Below are 26,190 nucleotides of genomic sequence, written 5' to 3'. Positions count from 1 at the left end.
TACTGAGATGGCAGCAATCAGACTATTATTAGCAACTGCTTTTAAAATAATAATCCATGCAGCTTTGAAGCAGAGTAAAGAAGCAAAAATCGGAGAAAATCAACAGCAAGTATTAAGACTTTGAAAAGTTAGATTTGGAAAAATCCATGAATCAACTAATGAGTTTTCAGAGGAGAACCAAGGGGCTCAACAGGTCTTTCTCCATTTCTCTCTCTCTCTTCCTCTGTTAATGTTAGTTTGACATTTCCCCTTAATCTTAGAAAGTCAACTGCAATGATTTTCTCATTAGGAAATGTAAAATTAAATATGCATATCAGAGACATACCCAAATGCAAAGCAAAGGAATTTCAGCCTTTCTAAAACATGTATAACATCCCACTACCATTGACATTCCTCAAAGGGAGAACATTACTCTTATCTAGCACAGCATGAAACACATTTTAGAGTAAAACAAGGCAGAATGGGGAAAGTGACCAGTTAATCACAATGGCATATGTAGTTGCCAATCTACTGACTTAGCAGCTTTTTGTCATCAGTACAGACAAAAATGAAATTTATGTTTCCCAATTACTGGATTCTCAGAAATACAAGCTCTTAGATTCTCAGATTTTTAAATTTAAAAATCTTGATCTGATTAGCTAGCTCCAGAAAATCAAATGAATAGATTAGCATTTATAATTTCAAATCACTTGCTAAAAGGTTAGCACTTGGGTTTGAGCCATACTTTTGTCACTATGCCTAGGTTTTGGAACATTGGAGAAAGACCAAAAAGAACATTTTCTGGCCCCATGAAAAAGGAGGAAGAGGAGGAGGGAACAGAAATCTGATGGAGATTGTAGGACTTGAAGAATTTCTGATTGATAATTTGTGAGTGACCAGGTCTTTATGTTAATGCAGACAAACAGGACCCCTCCATGCAATAGATGAATGTACAGGTATTTGTGATTGAATGCCTTCAAGTAATTTCTGACTTATGACAACCCTAAGGTGTATGTACTGCACAGGTTTCTGGGATGAGTGTGTGACTCACCCAGTGAGTTTCCATGCACCAGCAGGGAACCAAGCCCTAAACCCCAGAGCTGTAGTCCAGTGCTCAAACTACTACAGCATATTGGCTCTGGATGAGTGTACAGAGTGGGTCATATGGGGAGGCTCTGAACAGGGCCACTGCTGTGTTCTGCCATCCCCTGAGAAATGCCTGTTTGAAATTTGCCACACGCACACACACACACACAAAGATGCATGTGCAAAGACCTCCCACAGAAGAGGCAGAACTGTGACCAACCAGGGCCCCTTCTCAGGTGTGGCACTGTTGAACCAAGTATGACAAAAAGAAAATGCCAAAGGAGCAACTGGAAAAGTATAGCAGCAGACTGCAGCAACAACAATGCATGGGGTTGCCTGAACAGCTCCAGCTTTGCCTTCACCACCCTCCCACTTTCACTCAATACAAGGAGATGGTAAGGATGTGGGAGAAATCTTGATCTGATTGAAATTCAAGCAAATTCACGCAGGTGCTCAGTCAGATTTTCTGTCAGCACAAATGCTGCACAAAGCTTTTGGTTTCACTCAGATATAGCTTTGGGTGGAGGTCAGTACAGGGCAACATGGTAATAGCTGTACACCAAGTTCCACAAAACATTCATATACTGGGTCATAAAGTGTCTTGTGTACACCCTTTTTTGGCAACACCTACTCAGATTTCTACTCGGACACATGAGTAATGACTAAAACTATTCAATACAAAACAAAGCAAACAAGTTACAACCTACTCCAAGAATCTGACTGAACAACAAGGCGTAGAGAGGACTGACTGCCCCATTGACAGCTGCTCCCAGTGATCCAATCACCATATAGGGCCATTCAGGGGCATTGTATTTCAAAATCCTGGTGACATTAGCAGGTTCTACTTCTTCCTCATCTACAGTAACCAGTTCCTGTAATAAAAACAAAACAAAAAGAAGTGAGCAAGTGGAATCATTTTGAACACAAAGAAAACATTATTTTACCAACATATCTGGATAATAGCTACTGCAGACATTTCTGAGAAATATTGAGAAGCAAACTCAGGCCTGACAGTTTTCTGCTTCAACTTGTCCTCCTCTTCCACTACATTTTTGTGAGAAGGAATTCCATGGAGTGGTAGGAGAAGGCTCTATGCATCTGAAACCTATATATCTCTCCTTTTGATTGCTTTGTAGAAGCAAAGTACATCCACATCCACATGTCCATGTATTTTATAATATCCAGACTCATTAGAAATGTTGTGTATGGAGCTTTTCAGAGTACTTTGCCATAACACTGTACTATTGGGAATGTTCTTGCTTTCTTTTTTTTCCCCTCCAACCCTTTGAAAAGTGGTACCATGAACATCATTTCTGCTTTTAAAAGTCTCAGCCCCTTCTCACTCTGAACCAAGAGACATTAAACCTTAGGAACAGGGAAAGCTGTCTTATACCACATCAGATCATGGTTCCATCCAACACAGGACTGTCAGGTCCACCAACTTGGAAAGCCCTCCAGGATTTCAGGAAGGACTGTTTCCCAGCCCTATGTGGAAGTGTCCGGGATTGAACCTAACATCTTTTGCACACAAAGCTTTGCCACTGAGCTATTGGCCCTCTCCAGTTTTGCATCATTGAATTGGTATAAAACTTCTTCAAAGCAACTGTCTATTTTCTCACAACACTGCTGTTTCTATTCTCCCTTTCCATCCCATCTAACGCTTGTGCTACATAACCAAGATGCTGTCTTGCATCCAAGACCCTTGAATTTTTAGGGAATGTATGATGTCAAGAAAGAAAACCCACAACACCCTTCATTTCGTTCTATTTTGTAACCACTACTGGGGATTAGAATCCACTCCCCAAAATATACATAGTTCTACTCTATTTTTTCTAGTCTTTAACTACTCTGACTGTACGTATGGCCTAGTTTGCTTAAAGAACAGAACTAAGCCTGTTTCTGGCCTGTGTCACTAAGATAGCAAGTGTATTATCATGTGGTTGAACACTCTTCCATGCATACAAAAATGAAAAATACAGTAATTCTTGTACACAGAAAATCAAATGCCAGATAGAATAGGTTCTATCCGTGTTCTTCTTCTTACATGTTACATTTCCATGTGCTAGGGATGTTTTTATTCCTGTGAAACATTCAACCATACAGTTTCTCCCACCTATGAACTGCAGTGGTACAATTCAGAAACAGGTTTTTTTTTATCTATTAGGTAAACTAGGTAATCTAAAGTAGGCCTACGTGACAGGATAGTTAAAGTACATGAAGGCATATATCAGAGGTGAATGTCATGTGGGTCTCTAGCTGTTGTTGGGCTGAAGATCCCATCTGCCTCAGATAACATAACAAATGATATGGGATTCTGGAAGCTGCAGTTGAACAATATCTGGATGTCCATATACAGTGGGCTTTCGTTTTCTGTGGGCCTACCATCTGCAGATTTGAGCTTCTGCGGATGGTATGACTGGTTGTTCTTAATGCTGCCATAGGGAATAACGAGACTTGAGGTATCACATTTTTTCTTATCCTGGGGAGAGGCAGAATGGTCCCCCCGCACATACAAAGAGATGACTGTACCCCTCAACCTTGACTTACATAATCAACAACTGAAACTAAAATGATGATCACAAGAAAACTTTCATGTGTAATCTTACAAAAGTGTAAGATTACTACTGAAGAAACATTAGATTTCAATTCAAAATCTTATTAACATTTATTTTTAAAAAGCCAAGGGGGTCCTTTAAAATTAGATCTCAACAAGAGTTTTAGTAGAGCACTCTGATACCTTGTATAACACTTATAAATCCAGGCTGTACTAAAAAATTTTTTTAAGTACTCAGATTCACTGGAACAATTTCTGTCCATTCATAAGTTTAGTTCATATGAAAACTCTTCCCTACAAAAGTTTAATTTAGATAACTAATATTTTCTGTCAAGTTAATTTCATCTCCATTTTAATATTTTACTTTGTATACTGCACAACCAAAATCACAAGGAAGAATTCATGCTCAGATTTTCATTTTACATGAAAGAAATTCTAGGAGAACAAAATGGACATTTGTCTTGCTTTGGATAATTTCTCTGACTGACCTTTTTAAATGGTCTACCATCTTCTTCATATTGACTTGTATTATAGTTATGCTCTGAATGGTCTCCCACAATTGATACCGGATGGTCCGGGATTATATTTGATAACTGAGATCTGGTGCGTTGTCGAATGGAAGCTCTGTGAAACAGTAGAGAAATGGCCTCATTTTAGGACTATCAGCCTGAAGAGTTTACATCATCACATGGACTCTAGTAAAATAAAATGGCACCATATTGGGAGAATTTTATTCATTTCTATTCTGTTCATTCTGTTCTTGCTGTTACTCTTATTTAAACACATGCAATGACTTAAACACATGCAAGGTCACCTTCTCAGGAATTATGATTCATACGTATACTATGGACCTTATTGCACCAAGAAAAAAACCGACTACTCCCCAATGGGATACAATCGGGTTGCAGGATGCTACCAGGAATTATCACACATAGTTTGCTGCTGATTCTGCTGGGTAATTGCAGCCCAGCTGCAAACAAGTCAGAAAGCTCCTGACTTTGGAAAGTGGCCTTCAAAGCACGCATGGGACCTAGGATGCAGCTGGGCTGCAGTCGCCCAGCGGAAACGGTGGTGAATTACGTATGATCATTTCCGGTAGAATCACAACCTGACTCTATCCTGTTGGGGAGCAGTCAGGTTTTTTGTTGGCGCGATGAGGTCCTTAATGATCATTATATTGCCACTGCTTTCATGGTACTCAGATCATTACCACCCTCTGTTGAATGGTGGTGGTGATGGTTACAATGACAATGATGTTGGTTTTAATAGATTAGGTCTTCATTGTTCTTCTTCTTCTATTATTATTATTATTATTATTATTATTATTATTATTATTATTATTTATATAGCACTGTAGATTTACACAGTGCTGTACATAAAAACAATAAATATGAAAGAGTAAACCTGCCTACGGCATACAATCTAAGAAATGATAGGATAATACATATAAAATACATAGCAATACAGGAAATGGTTCAATAAAACAGGCAACAAAAAGAACATCAGATAGCAAGTGACAATCACGCAATGTCTGGGAATGCTTCTCTGAACAGGATGGTCTTCAACTCCATTTTGAAGCTGGTTAAAGAAGTGATGGCCCTTGCTCGCAGGGGAAGAAGGTTCCAGGAGTGAGGGGCAGCGAGTGAAAAGGGGCGAATCCTAGATGGGGCAGAGGAAACCCTGGGCTGGGACAACCGACTTTGACTACCAGAACGGAGGGCCTGAGTGGGAAGGTGAGGAGAAATAAGGTCTGATAAATAAGGGGAGGGGCAGCCCATGGAGGGCTTTAAACGTCGACAGCAGGAGCTTATACTGAATACGGAAAGGGAGGGGGAGCCAGTGAAGGGATGCCAATGAAGGAGAGATATGGTCAGAGCGGTGGGCGGATGTGATAATGTGTGCAGCTGAATGCTGGACAGAAATTAAAGGACAGAGGTAAGAAAGAAGAAGCCCAGCCAGGAGGACGTTACAGTAATCAAGTCGTGAGACCACTAGGGCATGGACCAAAATCTTGGCAGTAGAGGCAGTATCATATCAGCAAGTAGTCAAAATTAACAATGATCTCTCTGCCAATGCTAAATCCCCCATCTTAAAAATAATTCCAGGGTCCTTGATTTGCAAGTACTGTATAAAACATCTCTAGGGAGAAAAGAAAAACAAAGGTTAGGGAGAATACTGCTGAGAACTGGTCATGCTGTATTTAACAAGATGCTAGCTATTTTCCTGGAGAAGAGACTAGAAAACCAAGTGGGAGGAGGAATGGAATGGATTGCCTGAAATCCTGAACAGGACACATCTCACACTGCACTAATACAGTCCTATAGATCAATGCTATTCAAAGTTGTGGTCTGTGAACTAGTACCAGTCCCTGGGGAGCTTCCAGGAATGAAGGAAACAATCACAACCAAATGGGCACAAATATGCTGCCAGTTCCTGGTACATGGGGGCAGGGGAAATAGTGCCAGGCTCCCTCATTGGACAGCTTAAATAGCACTGCTATAGACAGAATAATAGAAAAATAATTTTCCTTAAATCTGGTGGGACTTATTTTTAAGCAGCTATGCATAACACTGTGACCATGATTTCCTACTGCTGCTCACTTATTGTGACTTATATTAGTAACTCCAAATACAGGTGGGTAGGCCACATTCCTGCTAAATTCACAAGCAAATGGCTGGCTATAATGGCCAGAACCTTTTTACACACATACATGGGCATAAACTAGATTTATGCCAGCATATGTCACTCTATGGAGAAGGCAGAAGGAGTGTGTCACTACCTCCTTTCACAACTACTACCCTGCCAGGAAGGCAGCATTCCCAGCAGGAGAGTACCCCACCACCCCATGGTCATTCAAGGAGCTGGAAGAGAATTGGGAGCACTCAAGCAATAGTTGGCTGCAATTCTGCAGCTGGGAAATTAGAATTAGAGAAAGTATTGTGTTCCTGGATCTTTACCAAGTATAGACACTGCAGGATCAGAAGGCAAGCCGACAGAACAAAACTGGCAAAACAGTATGCCAGTGGATCTCAGCCAAAGGGTGAGCTGGCCCCTTAATCAAATACACAAGTTCCATGTGACAGATTTGCATCTTATTGTACAGTCATTGCAAGGTTGTCTGTGTTTATTCTCCTCCTTTCCACCAGCGTGAATGGAGGAGAAAGAAAATATAGCTTCCAAAAAATCTCCTTAAAGAAATGTTTTCCTAGCGGGAGACATCCATAGGTCCTCTTATAATGAATCACAGAGCAATAGAAGGGAAAAGATCAGGAGCTTGCTAAGCTTGTTCATAAAGCATACAACAAGACTAGTGTGGCTAGGCCCTTGCTAATGCATTTTTGAACAGTGTGAGCTTCAAGATTATGTTTGCTTTTGTGGAACTGTCCTTAAGACTTTCATTTCAGAACAAAGCTTATAAACTTAGATATTGTTCCTGTTGAAAGGATGCTTGTTTCATAATAACAGCTTTGTCGTAAAGCCTTTAGTGAAAATAATCAGGTTCCAGAGCAGCACTTTGGCCATGCTGATGAGCTATATTTAAAAGACCGCTTTATATAAAACAGATTTATTCGACAAGCTTGTCTTCCCTGGAGAATACCAATTCTCTGTGGTGAGCTGATTCCCATCTAAAAGGATCAGACCCCAAGGGGTGCCTATTGAAAGTGATTTTTGCATGCTGTTTTCAATAAAATAGAGTATGCTACACATTTATGGCAACGTTTAAAGGTAGATGGCATAAATATCATTAAATACAAAGGTAAGAATCATCCATGCCATAGTATTTCTTATTCTATATATAGCTATGGAAACTGGATAGTGAAAAAAAAAATACTAATTGGGAATGTGGTGCGGGAGAAATGTTCTATGTGTACCATAGACTGCCAGAAAATGAAACAAATGGTTCTGAAAGCAAATCAAGCCTGAACTCTCCATGGAAGCCAAAATGACTAAGGTGATGCTATCATACTTTGGACATATTGACTGGTATTCTGTTAGAGATATTGTTGTTATTGTGTGCCTTTAAGTCGTTTCCAGGGTTTTTGTAGCAAGAATTGTTCACAGATTGGTTTGTCTTTGCCTTCTTCTGAGGCTTAGAGATTGTGACTTGCCCAAGATCACCCAGTGAGTTTCCATGGCTGAGCAGGGATTTGAACCCTGATAACCCAGAGTTCAACAATCAAATCACTACACCACACTGGCTCTCTGTTAGGGACATACACATGCATAGGTTTCCCTTGTGACTTTGTACAGTATGTCCTTTGCTTGATCATTTTGTGCCTTGCGGATCAGAGAAGTATCTGGCTATGTCCTTTAAATGCAAAATGATTACATCAGTAATGGAACCCCCAGAAGACCCTAGATCTCAGTGCTGCTATAATAATTTAGAGATCTTGCCTGGCCTCTACAAGGCACAGAATGTTCATGTGATGGTGGCATGTCTCTGAGGCTGTACTGTAAGTCTGGGAGGGTGATGGTATATGGCTCAGACTACCATAGGTCCTCATACAGAACTACTATGTCATTCTGAGCCATATAGAATTGCAGCCATCATGAGACAACATAACTCACTGGAAAAGATGATGGCTAGTGTCCTATATTGCAGTTACAGATTTGTGACCTAGAGTTATAGATCAGTAACTGCTCCATATTCAGTTGTGCTACATATGCACAATCATGGCACTATTGCCATGATTGTAAATACCTCCAAATCCTACCTTAAACTTTAGGGAGCCCAGAGTAACGGGACTCTATTCTGCTGGAGTTCAGGGTGCAGCAGAATGATGTTTCCAACTCCCTTCCGCCAGCAATCTGTGATGTGAATAGGAATTGCAAGAGAGAACTTGCTTCTGATTGGCATAGCAGTGGGAGCAGGCTGGAAACTTTATTTTGCTCTACTCTAGTCACCAGCAGAACAAGACCTTGATCGCTCAAAACACCTGCTGACTGTTAAGGTAGGTTTGGAACTTGGCCAGGAGATGATACTGAGTTACACATTCCTAACTATCTCAGTGATGTAGGATCTCAGCCTATAATTCTTAGTAAAATGGAAGACAATAGGAAAAGAGGAAGACCATATTATAGATGGATGGATTCATTCAAGAACGCCTGAGTTTGCAAAATGTAAGAAGGGCTGTTGATGAACAGAGCTCTTGGATTGCCATAAGACAAAGCTAACTTGGCAGGAGATAACAATGAACAATAGTATTTGCTTTAGTCACTGAAACAAATATAAATAAAAAACTGAATATATATTAGCCCTGCTCAGCCATGAAATCCATTGGGTAACCTTGGGCAAGTCACACTCTCTCAGTGTCACAGGATGGCAATGGCAATGGCAAACCCCCTCTGAAGAAACCTGCCAAGAAAACCCCATAATAAGGTTGCTTTAGGGTCACCATGAGTCAGAAATGGCTTGAAGGCACACAAAAACAACAATAAAAGAATTCTGTTCAAGGCCTTCACCTGCGTGCCAATGGCCTCAAAAATCCTCCATTATATTTGTGGGCTGAAAATTTGGTGGGACCATTTCAGCAGGTTGTCCCAGAGGAAGGAGACTTTCTTCAACATTTTATCCAGTGGTAACAATGTTCTATGGAGCCCATTGGCCCATTACAAACGGGCAGGAAAGTACGCGCAGAGCGCATACTATGGTTAGAAAGGGGCGGTGCTTCCACACCCCCTTAACCCTAGTGCGCGCTCTGCTCGCACAAAATGGCGACGGCCATTCCACACGGCCGCCACCATGAGGACGTCACAACCGCGCCGCCTCTATATGGGGCGGCATGGATGTGACGTCCTCGCTCCGCGCCAGGGCGCTTGGTGCGCCCTTAGCGCAGAGCAGGAAGGAGCTCCGTTTCGGAGCTCCTTCCTGGTTTGGTCTGCTGGGCGCAGCCTTCACACGGCTGCGCCCAGCGGACCAAAGGAGAAAGGGCCAAGCGGCCCCTTTCTCCTCCTCCCTGCCACTGCGGGGTGTCCTTGGGGCTTGAAGGCAGCCTGGAAAGCGGCAGATCGGGGCCTCAGCGGCTGCCGGTCTAGCCACTGAGGCCCTGATACCCCAGGGAAAGGGGCAGGTGCAGCCCGCCCCAAACAGGCGGTCTGTAACCCGCCATTATTAACTTTTTCCTAAGACAGTGTAATAGTGTACCCGTATTTTCCAGCATATAAGACGACTGGGTATATAAGACGACCCCCAACTTTTCCAGTTAAAATATAGAGTTTGGGATATACTCACTGTATAAGACTACCTCTCTTCCAACACACACCAAATAAAATTAACAAAAACATCAGATTTGATTTCAGTATGGTAATTTTAATTCAAATGACAAGCAGGTACTTAGCAGGAAACCTTGTTGTATACAAAGCCTGCTTGGATTGGTCAGCTCTCCCTGCCTGCCCAGCCCTCCCTGTCTCCAAGACTATCAAAGCGGTAGCTGCTTTCATACGATCGTCATATATGGTGGGGATGCGGCCGTGGCCGTTTTTGAGCTCCTCCCACCATATGCGGCGACCACAGATTCTCCATTCTGGCTCAGAAGTTTCAGCACCTGCCTTATAAGATGACACCCAGTGTATAAGATGACCCCTGACTTTTGAGGAGATTTTCCTGGGTTAAAAAGTAGTCATATACGCCAGAAAATATGAACAAGCAGCAGAAACAACAACTATATTGGCAGTCTGGCAGTCCGAGTCCTCCAAAATGCCCTGAACTTTTTTCCAGGACATTGAAAGTGGGGCGGGGTGGAAATATTTGCCACAAAAAATATCTTGGGGAAGCATATTGACATAACATTCAGCAGCATTTTTATACACACACACACACACACACAGAGAGAGAGAGAGAGAGAGAGAGAGAGAGAAGTTTTCCTCAATTGTCCTCTGAGAAATGTTGACCCAGCCTTAGGTATCTGGAATATTTGTCAGACACTATATAAATTGTGGAACAGACTTGGTCATAAATAACCCATATCCTCTTTGTTGATCTCCATTCCTATATATTCTGTCCTTAGAATATGAGGGAAAACCAACACAATTTTGTGGATGCAATGAGGGCCCAAATACTTAAAAGCACCAGATCCTGTATGATCATGGAACCTAATCAGGGTCAGCCCTGGTTAGCATGGGAAGCTGACAATGAATACCAGGTACTGTCGTCTCTTTCAGAGGAAGGAATGGGCAAAACCACCTCTGAGGATTCCACACCCTGGGAAAATGCTATGAAACCTATAGGTAATAATATAATAATAATAATAATATAATAATAATAATAATAATATAATATAATTGTTCATTTATTAACCGCTTTCCAACTATCAAAGTGGTGTACAGAAATTGTTAAAACAGGCAATAAAACAGTAGAAACCACATCTTAAAAGTACATAATTAAAATGGATTAAATGTGACCAAAATTTAAAACATCCAATGACATTCTTAAAATCAAGAATCACAGATACTATACATCGATAGGGGAATATATTCTTAAACGGAATTAGGAGGGAAGGCTTGAAGGAAGAGATGAGTTTTTAAAGCCTTCTTAAAGGCTTCCACTGATCCACTAAGGCGGATCCCTTCAGGTAAGGCATTCCATAGAGAGGGCGCCACAGCCGAAAAGGCCCTTTGTTGAGTGGACGCCAACCTCACCTTAGGTTGGTTAAGAGACAGTTTTCCAGAAATTCTGAGTGTGCGGGGAGGATTATGCAGGGAGAGGCGTTCCCTCAAGTAACCCGGGCCCAAGCCGTTTAGGGCTTTAAAGGTAATAACCAACACTTTGTACTGGGACCGGAAACGAATTGGCAGCCAGTGTAGAGATTTTAAAATAGGTGTTATAGGTTCCCATAAGTTGGCAGGCAGCTTGAAAATACAGGCGTGTGCATGCACACACGCACACCTCTTGATATCGCCATAGATATCGTATTGCAAAAATAGAATAGCTACCTTATTGCATCAATTTCTACATAACCTAAAGTGACATCACATGTTTAGGACACTGATCTGGAAAATCAAATATGCAATTTTCACAAGAGCAGCACTTTCCAAATTGTTTTCCTCACCACACGTTTGTTTATATCCTAACACTATATTGCATAATGTTCCATACTGAAAAGAACAAAGACTTAGGTTTACCTCAAACTGGCACGATAACTTCCCCTGCTGAAGGACTGTACTTTCTCAAGTCTTGGTTCAGATACTGCAAAATATAGTCACAGAAGCTCATCAGATTGTAAGAATAATCAAATTGGTATTAGTTACCTTGTTATTGTTTTTTTTAAATGCTGGTTACATTGCAGGAAGAAAATGTATTGCAAAGTCAAAAGTCTTCCTATAAAAATGTGGTGTAAATATTTACAGACTTGTTTTAAGGTTCTTCAGTGTGCTCACTTGGCAAGCTCATCCACATGAATTTATGTCCTGCCCTGATCCTAGGCAAGGCAACAAGGGAATGGTGGCAACATCTACCTATTCTTGGTCTCTCCACAGGAAAAAGAGGTTATGTCAACTTTTGCATTTCAGTAGAGAACCCCTCAAACAGATTTTTCACCAAGAGTAGAATCTAACACAGTAATTAATTCAATAGATCTGATTTAATTGTGACTAACAAATGGGTTTAAGCTAAGACTATGGTTGTATCTACATGATAGAAATAATGCATCTTGACACCACTTTAACTGCCATGGCTCCATCTTACAGAATCCTGGGATTTATAGTTTTGCAAGGCACTAGTACTCTTTGCCAGAGAAGGTGAAAGACCTTGTAAAACTACAAATCCCAGGATTCCATAAGATGGAGCTACAGCAATTAAAGTGGTGTCAAACTGCATTATTTCTATGGTGTAGATGTACCGTTGATCTTAGTAGGAAAGCAATGCTTGGCATCTCCAGTTAAAAAGATCAGGGATGTGAAAGACTCTTCCCTGCAAGTAGGGTAGCATCCAGAGTGAGAGAACCACAATGTTGAGCTTCTGCAAGGCAACTTTCTTTGCATGGAACTCTTCCTGACTCTTCATGGACTCAAAATAATAAAAGACTCACACTCTGTTAAATCGAAATCCACTATAGCTAAGCTATACACTTTTCGAATATGCAAAAATTAAGATACTTGCTTTGTACTGATGTTTCTGTGAGTGCCTTGTCTCCTTGGCTTTGCAAAGTCACCAAAGTAAAATAAACCCCTTTCCGTTCCATCAGCTCCTCGTGTTTTCCCCTTTCCACTGCTCTCCCATGCTCAAAACCAATGATGACATCAGCAGTTTTGACTGTGGACAAACGGTGAGCAATGGAGATAGCAGTGCGCCCAAGGCGAGCCTGTGGTAGGGAAAAAAACATTATCAGAAGAGTCAATGGCATGAAGGAAGTGATACAGATTTGCTCTATATGCTCTATTGTTATCACAAGGAATGAATCCAAGGTGGCATGGTTCTCTATATGTGTATTGTTGTATTGTTTGTAAAAAAAACCTTTTTAATTGCTATGGGAATGATATTGGATTGTACTGCAATCTGATGTTGCTGTTGTGTGCCTTCAAGTCATTTTCTTTTACTTATGACCACCCTAAGGCAAACCTTGGCAAGTTTCTCCAGAGGGGGTTTGTCACTGCCCTCCTCTGAAGTTGAGAGAGTGTGACCAAATCCTAGTCTTCTGATTTCTTGTCTGCATTCTGATTAATGAGTGAGCCAAGGCATGGAAAATATTGAACTATTTCAATGTTTTTATTGTCTACGTTAAAGTTACGTAAATAATCTGTGATCAATATTTTTGTATTCTTAATGTTCAACTATAAAACAGCATTTACACTTTCTTCCTTTACATTCTTCAATAATTGTTGCAAGTATTTGCTATTTTCTGCTACTAGTGCAGTGTCCTAAATTGTTAATGTTCTTTCTTCCAATTTTTACACCTCCTTCCTAGCTAGTAACACCACTGGCCTGGAGAGTGCAAAAACTGCCCAAAGGCTGGATGTGTACTATGTGATTCTCTTTGCTAGTGAAGATGCATCAGAGAAAGCCATTTGTGTACTGGAACAAATTCAAAGTTATGAACTACATCACTCTTCTTATTTATTTTTATCTTATTCTTCCTCAAAGGATCTCAAATAAGCATAGCAGTTCTTCTTTCCTACCTCAGGGTTAGCCTCACAACAGCCCTAAGGGACAATGACTGGCTGAGTGGGTAATTGCCTTTCCTCAGAAGAAACTCTACTTACTATACCACATTGCCTCTACTAATTGTTTTCATAATTTTATATCCTATAACCTTGGTGTAAAAGAATTTTAAGATGCTAACCGCTATGATTAAAAGATCATAGGCCCTGTCTGCACGCATCAGTACACTCCAGGAACTGCCTGAAATATCCTGGCCCTGGAACTGAACTGACCTTCCCCCATTACCTAGGACCCTTTGTTTCAATGCCAGGCGGCATTATTCAGACACATGTCGCATTCTGTCAACTGGCACGGCCACCACCACAGTGCATCACCTACTTTGAGGATCAGAATGAGGATCCCAGCATTGGTTACATGAGCGGACGCCTAATTCTAACCTTAGAGCAAATGGTATATAGCAGTGGCAGCCATGCCAAGCAGCAGAGCAGGATGTATTTTAAACAACCATCCAGTGTCAAAATGGAGGGCTCTGGATCTTCCAGAGCAAACTGGGAATTATTTTAATACCTATCAAGAGGGGCATACTCCAGATTTGGGGCTGAATGGGCTGGACGTTGTTTGGTCTGTTCATGCCAGACTTGGGGATGAGGCCCTGCATCACCTGGTGTCCCTTCAGAGAGAACAGGAGGAGGATGATTTATTTAACCCATGCAGATAGAACCACAACCCTAGTTCCATCATATTGAAATAGTATTTAAACATGACAAACCTTATGAAGTGCCTCTTGAACGATAGCCTCACTTTCATTGTCCAGTGCTGAGGTAGCCATGTCCAGCAGCAAGATTTTAGGGTTTCGAACTAAGGCTCGGGCAATAGCAATTCGCTGCTTCTGGCCTCCACTCATTTGGCCACCCCCTTCTCCCACAAGAGTGTCAAATTGCTGGAAAAGTGGGGATAGGAAACAAGTGATCAAAGGTCTTTCATTTGCTCCCCTTGAGTCAGTCATGGGAGGTAGTACATGAAGCAAAGAAGCATGAAGCCAAGATATTGTCAAGGTATAACTTGTGTTTTCTCTTTTCACTCTTCCATTTATGAAGTGAAGAGGAAATGTGTGTTTCTCTCTCTAGTGAGAAGGCACATCTATTCCTGAAGGAAGTACTGTATTGCATATTTATTTACTCATTAGAGAAATACCCCCTTTGCATGATCACAAAAGTATGGAAAGGGAAGCATACAAAGAGATGCCTACAGATTCTTGCTGCCACCTCTTTGGAATATGAAAGGAGATGAAGATACTGCATGAAAGGGATGGACAATCTGACATTCTCCAGATGTTGTTGACTGTAGCAAGTATGCTCTTTCACCACTGGCTAGCCTGGTGGCTGTTCTCCAGTTCTCTGGCTCAAATAATATTAGGAAAGCTGCCAGGTCCTGAGGCTCCAGGTTTATACAACCTCTGCCAGGGACATGTAGTTAGCTCCTCTCAATGTTCAAAAGCAGCTGGTAATAAAATCTACCATGTATAAAGCCCCCAAATATTATCACATCAGTGAAGAAACAGGTGTTCTCTAGCTTTGAACTGAATTTTAGCTTTCAGAAGTTGCATGATTGCTCTAAATACATTTTATATTTTATTTGCAGGGAAGGAGGGAGAATTGGGGCACAGCGTGAATGCATCAGCAGCAGTTTCTGTTTCAGTCTCCTACACCATCCCCAAACTGCTCCCAAGACAAAGAATGTAATAAAGGACCAGGACCATATCATGAGTGAAGTGGCTGAGAAGGAAATTTACTGAAAATTTCCAGTGGATGAATGGATGGTCCATGCACTTTGTGGCCTGCAGCCAGTAAGATGTGTTATCTAAGGACAGCCCATGGTTTGAGCAGTGTGGGTACCTCACTTCAAAATGGTGGAGTGAGATGTCTCTCCTGCTGGGACCATGAATCATAAATTATGGTTTCAGAATTTACTTTCTCAATCGCTCCTTTAAAGGATTCACAAATTTCTCCAGACATTAGACATTACAGAAGATGGCACATGTACATTACCTTATGTGGTCCTCAAATGTGATTGACAGACATAAACAGCTTGTCACCACCAATATCAAGCCCATCACCAAGGCGCTTCCTGCTTCCTTTACCTGTGTGAAGTTCTGGATTTATACCTTAGTCAAGTAAACTACAGTTTAGGGGCTGAGGTTATAAAAGAAAAAGAAAAAACCTCTTAAACTGTATATACTTTAGGGCCTTAGTGTGTCCTAATTAATCTCTGCCTATCTGGAACTGCAAAAACAGGGAAACCCTCAAGCATTTTGGCAGGCCACAGTATGGCTGATGTGTGTTGCTCTGGCTTTGGTGGGTCTCAGACATGTAATCATATCATAGAATCATATAAGTTTATTGCATCACGTTTCGAGAATGTTTTTGGAACCCGATTGGAATGGAACACTTTCAACTTTACCGCATGTTTCTGTCCCCATCGGGTTCCCATCGCATTCTATATACCCCTCAAAGCGTTCCATATGTGTTCCTCGCAGGGAACGAATGAGAAAGTGATCCAAGCTTGTGGAAACATTTTTAAAACGGTCCAAGAAATGTCAGAGCGTTAATGTAATCCATTCTGACTTCCGTTCCCATGTTCTGCCTTGTTGTGATTGGCTGAACCGACTTCCCTCCCTGCATTCCTCCACATTCCTTTTTCTTTCTCTCCCTGGGACTCAGCGAGTAAAAAAAGTAGAAAAAAGATTAAGCCTCAGCATTTGCAAATGATATGTGTAGATATCGATAGATGTATGTAGATTTATAGTATTATATATATGTACATGTATAACATTATATATATATATATATATATATATATATATATGTATGTATACATACAATATATATACAATATATATTTTTTAAATATGTAATATATACAAAATATATATTATATAATATATGTTAATTACAATATAGACATATAATATATATATGCATATTATATATATATATATGATATTATATTATATCAATTTTTGTATATATAGATTGCTGACATTATGTGTGTGTGTCTATATGTATGTGTGTATATAATAGAGTGATTACGTCATCATTACAAGGTCCTCCGAAGTAAATATGCATGTACAAATATTGAAACGTTCTCATATTTATCACGCTTCCTATAAGGACAAATGCAGTAAATTGTATTCCTGTAACGTTCTAGGAACGTTTTACATTTTCGAATGCGATAATATCCGTTCCCATAACGTTACCTCTTGAAACGTTTTGGGAACAGAATAGAAACGTTTCAGGCACTGATGCAATAAACTTCATTGAGTTGGAAGAGAGCTCAAGGGTCATCCAGTCCAACCCCCTGCCATGCCGGAAATCACAATCAAAGCATCCCCGACAGATGGCCATCCAGCCTCTGCTTGAAGACCTCCAAAGAAGGAGACCACTACACTCCAAAGGAGTTTGTTCCAGTGTCGAACAGCCCTTACTGTCAGGAAGTTCCTCCTAATGTTGAGGTGGAATCTCTTTTCCTGGAGCTTGCATCCATTGCTCTGGGTCCTAGTCTCTGGAGCAGCAGAAAACAAGCTTGCTCCCTCCTCAATATGACATCCCTTCAAATATTTAAACAGGGCTATCATATCACCTCTTAACCTTCTTTTCTCCAGGCTAAACATACCCAGCTCCCTAAGTCGTTCCTCATAGGGCATGGTTTCAAGACCCTTCACCATTTTAGTCTCCCTCCTTTGGACATGCTCCAGTTTCTCAATGTCCTTTTTGAATTGTGGCGCCCAGAATATCAGAATTTTATGTTTCTATTTTTCTCATTTAAAAGTCATCAAAAGTATTGAAAAACTAGACTTGTTTCTTGAAGTGTGATATCTGTTTATTGTTTATGCAAGCAAAGTCTCTTCACTGTATTGTCACTCAAAGCCTGAAGAGGGCAAAGGGGATGACTTTAGTATCTAACTGGACATGAACTTACTTGAACAGACTCTTTCAGTTATGTGGAAAATCTATGTACTTGGGTGTACTGATTTTTGTCACTGCCCTTTTTTACTGATGTTTACACTATTTCTTTCCTTTGTCTCTTTTATACTTGCACATTACTGGAAAATAAAAGGCCTCCCTTGCCAAAAAAAAAAAAAAACCACACAAAAAAAAAAACCACTGTATTTTTTAAAAACCCAATATTCACATTACCAATGGCAGATCCATGATAAAGTTGTAGGCATTGGCTTCTTTGGCTGCTCTAACAATATCTTCCATTGTTGCATCTTCCCGGCCATAGCGAATGTTCTCAGCAATGGTGGTAGAGAAGAGGACAGGCTCCTGTTCAACAATACCAATCAAAGAACGTAGCCATTGAATATTCAGGGAGCGAATATCATGTCCATCTAGAGTAACCTATAAAATCAGTGGTAGAGAGAATCATTGGTAGAGAGAAATAATTAGTCATACATTTGTTCAATTATTCACATAACTGTGAAGGAGGCTTCAAAACTTCTCAAAGAAAGGAGAAGGAAGAGAAGAACATCAATAAAGCTAGTGTTGTGTAATGGTTTGAACATTGATATGAGACTCTGGGGACCAGGGTTGGCAAGTCATACTTTCTCAGCCTCAGGGGAAGGCAAAAACAAACTCCCTCTGAACAAATCTTTCCAAGAAAACCAGATGATATGTTTACCTTAGGATCACCATAAATCAGAAATGACTTGAAGGCACACAACAACAACACAACAATAACAATAGTTCTCAATCACTGTAGCTATAGTTGTAGGTAATGGTTCCATAGTCTTTAGCTTAAGCCAAAATAAATATATAAATAAATCACAACTTGCTTTGGAAGAAATTAGGGTAAACTCTCACCATGCCTTCACTAGGGTCATAGAATCGTTGAATAAGTTGTATGGTAGTACTCTTCCCAGCTCCGCTAGGGCCAACGAAAGCTGTTGTTTCTCCTGATTTGATAACCATATTGAGTTTGTCTAAAATCTAGAACAGGGGAGGGAAAGAAATGTTATATTTGAGAAGAGTTAAGCTTAGTTTTTAGTTCAATATTTGGAAGTCACTACAAGAGAAAGGAAAGAGTCCTTACTTTCACTTCAGGCCTTGATGGATAATAGAATGTTACATTGTGGAACTCAATTTCACCTCGGACTTTATCCAGTTTGTAGCCATCTTCTGACATACAGTCAATGGTTGGTTTCTAGGGCAGAGTTGACCATGCATGTTAATCATTTATTCTTTCTAAAGAAAATACCCTCCCTCTCTTTTCCATATAGTCACACTCTAGCCATACCATGCATACCGATCCAATAGTCTCCTTCCCTCTTAGACCACTCTGCTCTTTTTCCTTTGCTGTCTCTTGTGCCTGGAGACTAGAACTACTGTACCTCCCAAATCCTCAGAAAATGCCCACCTCTTACTTCTTTCAAATCATTTTTTTTTTTTTTGGGTGGAACTCAAATCCATACTTTCATGATGTTTTTGACACAGCTTCCTATTCCCCATACCATACTATTACTAGCCTAGTTTGTGTAACCAAAGCAACCACATCTTTTTCTCCTGCTTAATGCAATTCCTCTTCCTTCCCTTTTCTTTTGCTTATGTTGTTTTCTGGGTTGTAAGACTGTCTGAGGAGGGACTTATCATCTCAAAATCTGTAAAGCACTATGTGCATGGATGGCACTCTGCCATTTATAAATATTTTGCTGGTGGTGGTGCTGCTGTTATTATTACTTATATTCTAAACACCATCATCTTGTTCTCTAGAAATCTTTCATATGACACATGTGAGATCTGCTCTGCAGCAGATGTCAGGTATGGAGATGAGGTGCAAACACCTCAAAGCAATGATGGGGCTATTCAGTCCTAAAGATTTGTATTGTCCTGCCCTGCCATTATTTGCTTGTGTCACAAAGAAATAAAATCCTCCACACTGAGCACCTCCTTCTCTTCTGAGGCCTACCAAAATTCAGCAGCACCCTTATGGTAAAGTTAGTGGCACTTGCATTTATTTCAGCTGCAGTAGTGGCCACTGAGGGCAATAGGGAGCACACAAATGACCAGGAGACCAGACATGGTCTACTCTTGGCCTATTTGGCCCATAGGTTGCCACTGGAGCACCTTTGACTTGAATGGACACCAAGCCCAACTGGGTGCCCAGAGCAGCCATGACTTCAAAGTGGAGAAGAGCCCTATTGGGAAGCAAGCCTATTTACATGCCTTGAGCTTCCTATTTATGCACAACTGAATTAAAACTATCTTTGTTAGGATTATAAACCCGGCTGGCTTCTATGGACACAGCCTTGTTGGCACTACTAGAATTACAGTACACTGTATTTAAATTGCTGGATATTCATCCTCTCTGTTCCCTGAAGCTTCAGACATACTATGCATATTAATGTCCTTCTCTATCACTGTGAATTTAACTTCATTTTTTATAATCAACTGCCTGAGAGGCCATAGCTGCTCAGTTCCTGAAACTACCTAATTGTGAAGAGCCTTCATGCCTTCCAGGGCATTTTCTCAATGATCAGGCAGCTTATAGAGTGCAGTCCTATTAGATAAATATTCAGGCTTGGTGATAGTCTGAATATTCATAAGCAAATCACTTAAGAAATGTCACTTGGATGAATGCACTCTTGGCAAATTCACAGGCATAGCACTGGTTTGCTTTAATCTGCAATCTATTTTTCCATAATCACTGTAATATTTCTCAGCCCATGCTACTCCAGGCTCAGCTCATGTGATATATATTTTCCCCTAAAAAGCATTCTAATGACACTGAAGGAACTGGTGACTCACTTTATCTATTGTCTCAAAGATATTTGTTGCAGCCCCTCGGCCTGTTGCAAAGGCTTCTAGACAAGGAGCAGCTTGGCCAAGATTTAAGGCTGCTATTAGAACTCCAAAGAAAACCTGAAAAGCACAAAGGGAAAGATAATTGCATTTCAAACCATATATATATATATATATATATATATATATATATATATATGGCTTCAGTGCTGAAATTGAATTAGATTATAATTAGATGTTTCTGAAGCCATAAAGGAATATTTTCACAGGCAAACAAATGCTTTGATCTTAATTTTAAAAAAAAACAAGGTATGAAGATGCAGATCTTCAAAGAAGGAATGAAGATGCAGATATGCAAACACAAGAATACTATTAAAAACATATAACTATTCCCCTTACCCCCCCCCCCCATCACAACTTTTGTCTCTAAGGTAAATCATTTTAAATTTCACCATTCAAGAATAAGGAAGATTCTAAACGAATTTCAATGCACTGCTCTGAAAAATATCCCATATACTAATAGTAAACACATTCTCAGAGTGGTGTTCCTTGCACATACCTCCCCAATCCCAGCTTGGGAAGGACAGTACACTGTATTTATCTCTAGTCCCAACCTTTCAATTGTCTTTACAATGTGCTACTTTCTGTCCCCTTTCACTTTTCTCATTTGTCCTCAGCATTCTTCTATTGCTGCAAACTGAATTTAATGTGCAAAAGTAGTTTGCGCTCATTTACCTCAGCAGAGGGACAGGAGGGTGCAGCATCTTGCCCTTTCTTGTAGGCTCAGGCAAAAGCAAACTGCAGCAGCCCCTCCTATAATGTACAATGAACCATTAACAATGGACCCCCCCCCCAACTCCTAAATAATTCTTTCATAGTAACTTTCTATGATAGCAGTATGGACCCAGCTTTTTATACCTTGGACAAAAAGGTATTACTATTCACCAGTGCAAGAGCTCCTAATTCCATCTTCAAGGTGAAACAGTTTATACAGTTTCCCCTTCCATATCCATGGATTCCGCATCTATAGATTCAACCACTCATGACTTGAAAATATATATTTTTTAAAAAACCATTTCCATTTTCCCATTTTATATAAGAAGGTAAGACATTGTAAAGACAGTTGGGAAAAAAACAGGACTAGAAAGGATTAATTTGGACTGTCCTTTACTACACCATTGTATATAATGGGACTGTTGTTTACTGCACCATTGTATATAATGGACTTGAGCATCCATGGATTTTGGTATCTTCAGAGGGTCCTAGAATCAAACCCCAGCAGATATCAAGGGCCCACTGTACTAGACCCCATACCATTCTGGGGGGTTCCCTCAACCATGAGAAATGAAAAGCCCTTTTGAATATGTGGCTGGATTTTCTATTTGCAATTTTAAAATTTCCAGATTGATTACTCTAGCTTTAGTCTCAACACAGGTCAATCATCTCTTGCAAAAATCCTTGACATGCTCAATAATAGTTTATAAAATACTTCCTCAAAGCAATACATTGACCAAAACATAAGCCCTCTTATACAGCCCTTCCTCCACCAATTTCTTTCTTTTAAACTTTTTAAATTTTATTTTAGCAAGTTTCTTTTATTTGGATGAAAGATGTAGATACAATACAAAAACAAGTTAACAGTGCAAATTGCAACACCACTGCAGAATCATGAGATAATTATTCCGACTTTCTGAATAGATTTGGTGTGTTTATTTTGAATTCATCATTATGCCTATTTATACTGAAAAGTAAGATGAATGGGGAAAGAGATTTTGAAACCATTACCTGTAAAAGTGTGCCAGGTGAGTACTCCTCTTCTTCAAGGACAAGTTTGGAGCCATACCAGAAGGCTAGTCCATAGCACAGGAAAATGATGCACCAGATGTAACCAGTGAAAAATCCCATTATTATCCCCTTTCTAATTCCCCAGTTCTGAGCATATACTAGGTTTTTGTCATATCTGTGGTGGAGGGAGAAAAATACATGGAAAAAGTTTGTTTCAAATAAAAACAACATAGGGATAAAATAAAAGTATAGCCTACCTGAGGGGCCACACTACAACATAAGATGAGTACTTGCCTGTTAAGAATCTGTTAAGTCTGCATGTATACTAAACTAAATGTATCAAGAGGGTGCCAACATTAAGGCAGCGTTCTATTCCCCATCAGCATATTCTAGCGGCCTTTGCTCTGAGTAGTAAAATTATGCATTCTGCTTAAATACCTTAAAAGCACCAGATCCTGTCTGATCTTGGCAGCTAAGTAGGGTGAACCCTAGGATAGGAGACCAGTATCAAATACCAGGTGCTGTAAGCTCTGTTTCATAGGAAGGAACTTGTAAATCCACCTTTTTGTAAAGTAAAGTGTACTGTGTGTAATGTTTCATTTTTGTAATTGTTTTAATTTTATTAATTTTTTTTAAAAAAACTATTAACTGTTACTAAAAATAAACATTATTGTCATTGGCAGCTAATTATTAAGATGAAAATAAAAACACCATTTAAAAACAACACAATATGACCTATGGTGGGAATATTTGAGGGAAGCACCTCATATGTATGGGGGATGTGAGTGTATGTGTATTTTCCTCAACTATATTAAAAACTATTGGGTTTTAAAAGAAATTTGAGTGGCATCCTGTATGCAACTGCTCCTGGCACATATGGTAGGTATCCTGCAAGAAATTGATAACAGACTCATGCTGAAGGACCTACAAATTCCTACAGAAATGTTATCTCAGGTTAAAAAAGAAGCAGCAGGCCTATATTTGCCACTTTTGCAGGGCTATTGCACCTCTAATTCCTGAAAAAGTTGAGGTCCGACTGTATAAACATACATATCCACAAAGAAGGAAAAGACAGAATGTGTGCAATGCCTTTTGATTGAAAGTGCTAAGATCCCTCTGTTGCAGCTTTCAGCCTAAGCTATTGTGTAATAAAAATTCCTTTTCATCTGTGATGTGGTTATGCTCACATTTAACACTTGGACTAGGCATGATATACACAATCAGTTTCTTTATACATATAGTTTCCTTGCTTAAGTGACTCAACCAGCCTTCACAGACGAACCAACCTTTCAACTTCTTTTCTTTCCCCTCCAAAAGCAGCCACTGTTCTGATGGATGAGAGTACTTCATCAGCCACTGCACCAGCTTTCGCATAAGCTTTTAATTCTAGACCTGTCATCTTTGCCACAGTCTAAAAGAAACCGTCAGAAGAGTCAGGGTGGCAAGAACGGGTTTTACACTCAGCACATCAAATTCGACTTTTATATCAATTATATGCATTCATAAAGGACACATTTCTATCATCACCACCATCATCATCTGCTCACATCATCCACTTCTAATCATACGTGCTAACTATTTTGGATGCAAAAGGGCCTTTTTCAAGTTGTGTATGAGGCAACTTGACAGTAAGAGGTCTTCAACATTGGAACATGTTGCCTTGGATTGTGGTGGGGTCTAGAGGTTTTCAAACAGAGGCTGGATGGCCATCTGTCAGGGGTGCTTTGATTGTGTATTCCTGCATGGCAGGGAATTGAACTGAATGGCCCTTCTGCTGTCTTCCAATTGATTCTATGATTCTACACTGGGGAGCAGCCACAGCAGATTCAACTATCTACATCAGGGTTAGCCATGAGCCAGTTGTCTCAGACAACAGAGGTTTAGAGTTGGGGAATACTGGTGAGATGTTGGAGGGAAGAGCTATATAAGCTGCTGTGATCTGCCACCACTCAAGCTACCCTGCTGGCCTCTGCGGTGGAGGAATGTCCCATCACCACTACAGAAACAAGACTGGAAGGTCCACTGACTTCTATACATGGAACAAGGAAGAGGGAAGTACCATCTTGTCCTCAGGCAACAAAATGTCTCAGACCAATTCTTAGCTGTTTACTCTGCTTAAGGACCAGCTATTTAAAAAGTTGGTATTGTATAGGTAAATGCACTGGTGTTACTAGGGTTGGCATCATTGATGCAGTAACACATGGTGTTACACTCTCCCACTGACCTCTTCCCATACCACATAATACAGAATCCTTAGTAATGTTTTTGGTGTCCCTACCATCTGAACTAAGACCAGAAACAGAAAATGCAGGTCTATGACTAACATCTTCAATTTCGTTCTCCTGTTTGCCTGATGAAGAAGCCAGTGTGGCTTCGAAAGCTTGCAACATGTAATTGTGCATTTTGGTCAGCCCAATAAAGACATCTTGTTTGGATGTTATTGTTTTGGTACTAATGTGACACATAAATTGTAATTCCCGTATATCACTGAATGGAATGGTAACAGTTGTGACATAAATAACTAGCAAATTAAAAGTATATCTTTAAATTACAATATCGTATGCACAGCCTAAATGTATTTACATGTACAGTACATGAATTAATCTGGTTAAAGTGAAAATTTGGTAAGATGTGGTGTTTTTTAATTTGTTTAAAAAATTATATATATATATATATATATATATATATATATATATATATATAATTGACGCCTCTCCTTTCTCCTCCCATTTAGCCTCGCCCCACTCACACCATCTCTGGCATCTTAAAGGGATGCAAGCAAATGCCACAGCCTATTTCTGCCCAAAGGCAGTGGAGTCACTTCCCCTTTGGGTGTCACCTGAAACCTCCTCCCCCGCACCCACCTAATGACGCCCTTGGATAAATGTAAAAGCCAAATACTTATATGATATATAGTATTTATTTCATGAACAATATAGCATCTAACATTACGAGTCACATATGAGACTCTTGGTCTTACAGAAGAGAATTTTTATACAGTATAGGAAGGATAGATAGATGTCTTTCACAAGGACGAGCTTCAGAGGGCTGGGTATGTTTGTGTATTGAAACATGCTACTGGCACATGTAAGATTAACTAATTTATTGGGACAAAATACGGCCCCCTTTTTCAGATGCACGAGGTGTTCCTCCAACTGTGTGTATTTGCATATAGTTGTGCATAACTGTTGGTTGCATCCCACAATGGATAGGACACACTCTTAAGGTTTACTCCATAGTGAAATGGCATCTGCTTTACTAGAGGAACAGATCTGCAGTCTTCTGTGCCTCCCCCATTCCCAAAGCTATTCCAAAGGGTTGCAGGATATTCTGTAACATATTTTGAAGTTCTGAAGAAACTGCAGGGATAGGGAAGGGAAGGAAAAGTCCCACTGTGCAACAGAAAATGCTGGGCATAGTTATTAGGATACTATCCATTGAAGTCAGTGGAAAAAATTAATTGCTTTGACTGAGGAACTGTTATCAGATTGATTAAGGAACTACAGGGAATTAATATAGATAGATTTCTTTTAATCTACTAGTACGTGGTTTGGTTGAGCTCTGTAGTCTCGTTTCTGAAATGATCTCTAACCTGAAAACCTTTCCTTCACCCTCAATGCCAAAATTACCTCAAGCAACTTTGCTTAGATATTAACAGTATTGTTCCTCACCAGGCCCATGATGGCAGCTCCAATCCCAAGCAGTGGACTGACTGCGATAATAACCAAGGTCAGCTTCCAACCTCTGATAAATCCTAACAGGAACCCACAAACAAAGGTGGTGAAGCGCTGGATAAAGATTGCTACTTGATCAGCAATAGCATCATTTATTTTATTAACGTCACTGTGGAGAACAAGAAAAGTTGAAGCAGAAGATACATTTGCATTTTCTTG

General features: G+C 40.1%; 1 protein-coding gene across 6 annotated transcripts in view; it reads right to left on the bottom strand.

Moving 5' to 3' along the window:
* LOC121921681 (bile salt export pump-like) overlaps positions 1 to 26,190 on the bottom strand; it is a 390,920-nt gene that overhangs the window by 337,769 nt on the left and 26,961 nt on the right. For 4 of the 6 annotated variants that reach the window (XM_042450110.1, XM_042450120.1, XM_042450138.1 and 1 more), the window contains 12 exons: positions 25,969 to 26,140; positions 23,584 to 23,708; positions 22,298 to 22,472; positions 20,519 to 20,632; positions 18,807 to 18,917; positions 18,578 to 18,703; positions 17,912 to 18,115; positions 14,485 to 14,655; positions 12,717 to 12,918; positions 11,741 to 11,804; positions 4,108 to 4,243; positions 1,773 to 1,937 (listed from right to left, as the gene is read on the bottom strand). In XM_042450110.1, the coding sequence (XP_042306044.1) occupies positions 1,773 to 1,937; positions 4,108 to 4,243; positions 11,741 to 11,804; positions 12,717 to 12,918; positions 14,485 to 14,655; positions 17,912 to 18,115; positions 18,578 to 18,703; positions 18,807 to 18,917; positions 20,519 to 20,632; positions 22,298 to 22,472; positions 23,584 to 23,708; positions 25,969 to 26,140 (1,765 nt within the window). The remainder of the gene's footprint in view (positions 1 to 1,772; positions 1,938 to 4,107; positions 4,244 to 11,740; positions 11,805 to 12,716; positions 12,919 to 14,484; positions 14,656 to 17,911; positions 18,116 to 18,577; positions 18,704 to 18,806; positions 18,918 to 20,518; positions 20,633 to 22,297; positions 22,473 to 23,583; positions 23,709 to 25,968; positions 26,141 to 26,190) is intronic. The other 2 variants (XM_042450141.1, XM_042450150.1) reach the window with 2 other exon arrangements.

Source organism: Sceloporus undulatus, chromosome 1 (assembly GCF_019175285.1).
Source record: "Sceloporus undulatus isolate JIND9_A2432 ecotype Alabama chromosome 1, SceUnd_v1.1, whole genome shotgun sequence".
Classification (NCBI taxonomy): domain Eukaryota; kingdom Metazoa; phylum Chordata; class Lepidosauria; order Squamata; family Phrynosomatidae; genus Sceloporus; species Sceloporus undulatus.
This window is presented reverse-complemented; position numbering and strand designations above follow the sequence as displayed.